This window comes from Tupaia chinensis, unplaced genomic scaffold, assembly GCF_000334495.1.
Source record: "Tupaia chinensis unplaced genomic scaffold, TupChi_1.0 Scaffold000548_1, whole genome shotgun sequence".
Taxonomy (NCBI): domain Eukaryota; kingdom Metazoa; phylum Chordata; class Mammalia; order Scandentia; family Tupaiidae; genus Tupaia; species Tupaia belangeri.
The window spans coordinates 107,268-114,485 of record NW_006160060.1 but is presented as its reverse complement, the minus strand read 5'-3'; the positions used below and the strand labels follow the sequence as shown (position 1 = coordinate 114,485).

The window sequence follows — 7,218 nt, the reverse complement described above, 5'->3', positions numbered from 1 at the left end:
CCCGCGCCCCCCGCACCGCCGCCCCGGGGCCCGAAGCGGAAACTTTACAGCGCCGTCCCCGGCCGCAAGTTCATCGCCGTGAAGGCGCACAGCCCGCAGGGCGAGGGCGAGATCCCGCTGCACCGCGGCGAGGCCGTGAAGGGTGAGGGGCGCAGGCGTGGGGCTGGGGGCGGGCTGGTTGGGGTTGCACGGCCTGGGTCCTGGCAGTCGCGGAGAGCCATGTGGGGGTCTCCGCCCAGGGGGTTTCCCTGGGTCATTATGGGGTGCCTCTGCACTGGTATCATGGGGAAGGGCCCTGACCTGAGCGGTGTCTGCCTTTGGGGGGGGCTCCTGCCATGAGTCCTGTGGCGTCAGGACAGAGGACCCCCTCTCCATCATGGTAGGGCTGCTGTTGCTGGGGGGTCCTCTCCTGAGGTGCCCTACCCCACTGCAGAGCTCCCTCATGTCATGGGGCTCCCTTGTCACTTCTTGGCTGCTCTTTGGAGACACTAAGGGTATGGAGGACCCTTGCTGTGTGGGGACATCTCTCAACCTGTGGGGGTATCTGCTGCTGGGACTGCCTCTGTTCTGGGGGCCCCAGTGCCAGGACAGCTCTTCCACTGGGAGCCTCTGCTGGGGTTGCCCTATGTCCTGGGAGCCCGAGGCAGGGGCGACTGTGGCAGTTAGCACCCTTACCTCGTGGCCTTACCCAGCTGCCCTGCTAGGCTGAGCCCAAGCTCTTGACAGTGACCCCTCAGTGGGTGACAGCCACGGACTGGGTCAAGAGGTGGGGGAGTGTGGTCAGCAGGGCCTGCCCTGCCTCCTGCCTCTTCGGCGTGTGCCTCCTTCCTGTCGCCCTGTCTGCACATGCCCGTCCTGTGCCAAGCCCATGCGTGTGTCTCTTTTCCTCATGGATCTTGAAATCTTCCTGGGGAGAAAGCTGGGAGGCTGTGGGAAGACAAGGAAAGCACGGGAGGGTGAGGGGAGCGGGCAGGCTCGAACCCTGGGTGCTGGGGCAGGTGGGCGCCGGCCGCCTGCGCTGCCCTCTGACAGCCTGCCTGACTCTGTCTCTCTAGTGCTCAGCATCGGGGAGGGCGGTTTCTGGGAGGGGACCGTGAAAGGCCGCACGGGCTGGTTCCCGGCTGACTGCGTGGAGGAGGTGCAGATGAGACAGTATGACACCCGGCACGGTGAGTGACCACGCGTCCCCCAGGCAGCCCCTGGGGGCCACCCCTTCCAGCTTCCCTTTGGTCCCTCTTGGCACTAAATCCATGTGTATATTGACAGAGAAAAGACTAGAAGCCAGCTCAAACACATGCTCAAAGTCTGCGCACTTGTGTGCACAGTGCAGACATCGTGCACACACACACCGCGTGTACCTGCAGACACGCATGTGTCATCAGATACTTCACATAGAGGGGGGACACGTGTGACATACCCACAGGAGGGACACACGCATGACCGAGCCTGTGTCTATGTGAACCCACACGTGACTCCCAGCGGCCGAGGTTATCCCTTCTGCATGGCCCTCACAGAAACACAGGTGCTTGAAGTGCATAATTCGTGTGTGGCTGGCAGGCAAGGAAGGAGGTCAGTGTGGGAAAGGAGGCGTTTTTCCAAGGTGGACAGATTGTCCAAGTGTGCAGAGCAGGGAGGCCTGGGCCAGCCAAGAGGAAATGAGGCCAGTTGGGCCTGGGGGGGCTGTCACTGTGCCCTGGGGCTGGGATGGTCTGTGGGCAGCAGGCAAGGCCGTCTGTGGAGGCCGCAACGCCTGGGGCTGGTGAGTGCCTCAGTCTAATCCTGCTGACCACCTGGGCTTTCTCAGAAGGACCCCTGTAGCTGTTGGGATCCGGGGGTGTTACTAGTAGAAAACGGTAGCTATCCTTTTGGGGTCCCCAGGCCAGGAGTGTCTAGGGGTGTCCCACAGGGGTCCTCAGAGGCCCCCCAGACCTATCAGGTTATTTCTGGCCCATATAGCTGGGGGGACAAGTGAGCCTTTCCTGAGCGGGGGTCACTAGTGGTCACTAGCATGTGTTTGCATCAGGGCTTGCGTGACCCTCCCTGTGCACTGAAGGACTTGGCCCGAGTTACTGGGTCCTCTTCCTTGAGTTAAGTTTCTCAGCGTATCTGATCTGGGCCCCTCATCTGGTCCTGGCTAAGCGGATGCCAGGGAGGCAAGGAGTTCGGCCACGGACCCACTCCTAGGCAGGTGCCTTTACCCTTCAGTTGGCCATTCCCACCACACTTGACAACTCTCTTGGCGAACTGGAGGGTGAAAGGGACTGGGTCCCCTTGTTCTCTCCTGAAGGAGGAGGGTGAGGTGGGGTGCAGACAGAGAATGATTTCAGAAGTCTGGGCCCTGCTTCAGATGAGGGGGAGGTTCCACACCTGTGAGGAGGGGCAGCGTGTACGTGGAGGCAGTGGTGAAGGTTCTGGTTTGAGAACTGGTGATCCGGGGCATTTGGACCTGTGTGAAGCTGACAAGGGTTGTGCTGGAGTCAGAATTGGAGAGTGGCAGGTGTTCACTGGTTCTGTGCTGGGCCCTGTTCTGGTAGCCCAGATCACAGAGGGATGCTGACGTGTTCCTTGGATACTACAAATATGTCAGCGTCTTGCTGTCTTAGAGACTGTGTGGCCGTGGGAACTCTCTGGCTTGGCCTGGAGAAGTCTGAGAGCTCCGAGGAGGCGTCGTTGAGCCGAGTCCTCTGGGTGGTCAGTGGGGGTGGGGGAGGGGTATCTGGTCTGCTCTGACAGCGTGGGCCCTGGCTCTCCAATAGCACCTCACACCTGAGAGTCACTGGCTGGTCCCAGCTCCTTGGGAGGTGGGGCTTGTTGTCATTAGGCCATTTCTGGGGGTCACTGCCCTGAGGGGTAGGGTCTCATTGTGGGACAGTCACTCTGTGGGATGAGGGTGGCAGGGCTGTAGTGGGACATGAGGCTAGGAGTGGCTGTGGGCTTGAGGGAGGGCAGCACTGCGGGGGAGACAGCAGGCCGTGTCGATCATACGTTTTGTTCAGGGCAGGGCAGGGCAGGGAGGTGGAGAGGGGCAGTGCACAGGAGCCGGCGTTGGGGAAGGAGCTGGAGGCCTTTGGGTTACCATGAGGCTCCTGGATAGGGCATGATGGGGTAAGTATCAGAGGACCTGGGTGGACTGAGCATTTCACGGTGGGCAATGGCGAGGGGCCTGCGATGCTGCCTGCAGACACATGGAAGCAGGATTGGCCTCCTTCTGACCCAGCTACAGGCCCAAGTGGCAACTCTGGTTTGAGACTCCCACCTGGGACCAGGGCTGAATCCTGCCAGAGGCCGGAGGTCAGCCCGTGAAGGAACTAGCTTCCAACAGACCCAGGTCCCACAAGCAGATTTGATTCTGGGCCTGGAGTGGGGACAGAGAAGGACTTAAAGGCAAGGAAGGGGCCCTGTCCTGGCCAATGCGTGCAGGCCAGGCTGGCCTGGGGTCAGTGCCAAGCTCTAAGCAGCGAGGGGCCAGGGGCCCTCTAAGGCAGGAGCAGCGAAAGGAGCCAGGAAACAGAGGTCAGCCTGACCAGCACCTGTGCTGTGACCCTGCCTCGTCCCTCCCTTTTTTCCCAGAAAGGTTCATCATCACGTGAAGGTTATGCTGGGAGTCTTTGCGCCAGCAGGCTTTATATGTTTGATTAATAAAACCAGAAAATGAATTTGTGTTATATAATAAATATAGTTTGTTTGCTTGAAAAAGTCTAAAAATGAGAGAGTGAACTGCATGTTGAGGGGACCCTTGTGCAGGCAGGCACTGTGAGCTTACCTGCGCGGGGGGTTGGGCAGAGGCAAGAGCGAGAGTGTGGGACTCTCCCAGGGGCCTCGCCAGGGAGGGTACCAGGCCCTCAGAAACTGGGGGGCCCTCTGAGGGGAAGGAACCAACAGGAGACCATTGGCTTCCTGAGAGTCAGGCAGGTTTGTGGGGCCTGAAGCCCACACCTATTCTCCCCTGACATCCATGCCCCACCCAGCCACTGTCCATCTGTCGCTCATCCCACCATTTCCTCACTCATCACCCTCCCAGCTTACCCGAGCTATCTGTTGACCCAGCAACCCATGTGGTCCCCCCACACCCATTGGCCATTCTCTCATGGAGGGATCTACCCTTCCGCCCCCTTCCTTCTCTCTGCCCACCCATTATTATTATGTGGCCACCTCCCTTTTGACCGTGCCTTCTGTCCGTCCATCATGGATGGGCGGTAGCCCGCCACCTACCCTTGCAGTCTGTCAGAGGTCGCCGTGCCATGCTGTGCTGGGGGCCAGAAGAGGGGATCTCAGTGAGCAGGGCTTGTTACTCTCACTGAACTCACAGCTAATGGGGAGACAGGCCACAGAAATCCAAGTCCCTCTCCTGCCCTCATTTCTTACCTGTCACTCCCCTGTTCCAGCCACACAGGCACCAAGCTGTCCCTCTGGGTAGGCTTTGCCCTGACTGCCCTGCCCCTGGGAAGCCCTCACCCACATACCCACAGGCTGCTCCCTTATGTTCCGGTCCTGAGGTCTGTTCTGCTCTCCCTTCCTGGTGAGGTCTTCACGTGACCCCTAGACTGGCTAACTCTCCCTGCCTTTATCCTGCTCGCTTTTCTTTTAAGTGATCGCTGCACTTACCATGTTATTGGGTTGCTAGGAAAGTCATGATGCATAGAAGAACAGAAAAATACAACATGTATTTATCTGCTGGTTCTCTCTCCCCAAATAGATGATAAACTCCATGAGGGCAGAGACTTTGATTCTCTACTGTGTTCACAGAACCTAGATCGAACACTGCTGGGCAGGAGCATAAAAATACTTACTGAAGGAAAAATGAATCTCGAGAAATGCTACAAGGAGATGAGAGGGAAGCACTGCAGGGTGTGAGGCAGGGCCGCTGTGTGCCTCTTGCCCTTCGAGGTCCTGGAGGTCGAGGCCAGAGGTGCTGGGCCAGGAGGTCCAACTGGTTCTGGAGGAGCTGCACGCAGCAGGGTGGTCTTGGCTGGTGGTATAGGCCGAGCCTTTAGGAGACTATGAGGGGCAGCGGGCAGACTGGCCAGCTCCATGATGGTCATGAGGGCCCCTGAGGCCCAGGGGACAGGTTGGCAGTGCTCTGGGTTGCAGTGAGGAGAGAAGGGGGCTCTGCCCTGGCACCACTCAGAGGCAGGTCTGCAGTGAGGGGCCCCCTGGCTGAGTGTCAGGGCTGTTGTGAGGATTCATCGAAGACACGTGCCACGTCCATGCCAAGCTCGTGAGTGTAGCACAGCACTTGCACACGGCTGCAGGTCATGCACAGATGCATGCATACACACACATAAGCACAGCACACGGCACTTGCACATGGCTACAGGTCATGCACACAGATACAACACAGCAGTTACACACATAGGTACACTGGTCTACGACACAGCACTTACACATGACTGCAGGTATGTGTGTGCGCGCGCGCACACATAGCACATCCCTCTGCTGTCAGCATTGGGGCCACTTGGCCTTGTGGTCCCCGTGCTGCTCAGAGCCAGAAACTCACCCTGCTGCTGCCCCCTAGTGGCCATGGCCCAGCCCAGGGTTTCCTGCATGGCTCCCTCAGCCTTCCTGCCTTAGGGTTTGGACCAAAGACTTCAGGATTTGGGGCACCCCGCTTTCATGTGGGCCCGCCCAGCCAAGTGTGAGGCACAGAACCTGGCGATCAGCACAGTGGAGGGTGACTCAGGCCAGCAGGAGGCCACAGCTGTCCATCAGGTCCTGTCCCTCTCTTCAGAAACGCGGGAGGACCGGACAAAGCGGCTTTTCCGCCACTACACCGTGGGCTCCTATGACAGCCTCACCTCACACAGGTATGGCACGGGGTGCTGCCTGGGTCATGTGGATGGCACGGGGTGGGTATCGGATGTAAGGGCCCAGAGCAGGTCCAGGAGGCCATGGTGTGCAGAGGGCAGGGGGGAAGGGGGAGGGCACTGGCCCAGCCCAGGGTGACCCAGGGTGAACGGTGCCAAGGGGGCCTGTGGGGTCAGTCTGGCTGGCCGTGCTCCCTCCAGGGCTTGTCTCACCCCTCCATGCTCCCCCAGCAGTGACTATGTCATCGATGACAAGGTGGCCATCCTGCAGAAACGGGACCATGAGGGCTTTGGCTTTGTGCTCCGGGGGGCCAAAGGTAATGGCGGTAGGTGCATGGGTGCCAGACAGTGAGCTGTCCCTGCTGGGAGCTTCTTTTTGCTTCCTGTCTCTGCCCCTCCGCTCTGCTGTCAGCCCCCACCCCTGCTCTCCTTCCCCAGGCACCTGCCCTCCCTTCTCTCTGGCCACACCCTTCCTCACTCCTCTGTCCCGACTGTCTTGGTCTGAAATGTCCCGAAATGAGGCAACCGATACTGTGCCTTCATTGTTTCCCTACCGCCTTTGCTGGGGGGACCTCACATGGGTCCTCGTGGTTGAGGCGAGTGGGCGTTTTGCAGAGGAACGAACCCCCTCCTGTGCGGGTGCCCTGGTGCCCACCCAGCTCACTCTGCCTATGTGCGGAGTCGAGGCTGCCGTGTGGCAGCCACCCTCACCCACACCGTGCAGGTGAAGCCTTCCTCATTGCCCCCTGCAGCAGAGACCCCCATTGAGGAGTTCACGCCCACCCCAGCCTTTCCCGCTCTCCAGTACCTCGAGTCCGTGGATGTGGAGGGCGTGGCCTGGAGGGCCGGGCTCCGCACTGGAGACTTCCTCATCGAGGTGAGGCCTGGCCGGACCTGCGAGGCAGGTGTGGTGCTGACCCCTGCGCCCTGACGGGCATGTGCCTGGGGCACCCCACCAGCTGCCTGTCTGTCCCAGGTGAACGGGGTGAACGTGGTGAAGGTCGGACACAAGCAGGTGGTGGCTCTGATCCGCCAGGGTGGAAACCGCCTTGTCATGAAGGTCGTGTCGGTGACAAGGAAGCCGGAGGAGGACGGGGCTCGGCGCAGAGGTGAGGGCCAGGCCTCTGTGCCCAGACTCTCCCTTCAGGCCCATGACCTTAGACCTTTGGCCTCGGGCCCACGTTCCTCTCCCACCCCTGACTGCAGGCTGCTGACATCAGACTCCTGAACCTAGGCCAAGAGCCCACACTGTGGCCTGAGTCCCTTCCTGTTCCTGATATTAGATTGCCGGCCTGGCCCCTGGCCCGAGGCCTCTGACCCCTGACCCCAGGATGCCCTTTTCAGATCCCCACCCCCTCCTTCCCGGCATCCCCCAGCCCCTGGCGTGGCAGAGCCCTCCTTCCCGACACCACCA

The 7,218-nt window shown here is 60.1% G+C and overlaps 1 protein-coding gene across 1 annotated transcript in view; it reads left to right on the top strand.

Moving 5' to 3' along the window:
• SHANK3 (SH3 and multiple ankyrin repeat domains 3) overlaps nt 1-7,218 on the top strand; it is a gene marked incomplete at its 3' end in the record, with an annotated part of 52,664 nt that overhangs the window by 21,566 nt on the left and 23,880 nt on the right. The window contains exons 14-19 of the mRNA XM_006157600.1: nt 1-142; nt 1,056-1,169; nt 5,729-5,804; nt 6,039-6,121; nt 6,557-6,681; nt 6,781-6,913. Coding sequence (XP_006157662.1) covers nt 1-142; nt 1,056-1,169; nt 5,729-5,804; nt 6,039-6,121; nt 6,557-6,681; nt 6,781-6,913 — 673 coding nt within the window. The remainder of the gene's footprint in view (nt 143-1,055; nt 1,170-5,728; nt 5,805-6,038; nt 6,122-6,556; nt 6,682-6,780; nt 6,914-7,218) is intronic.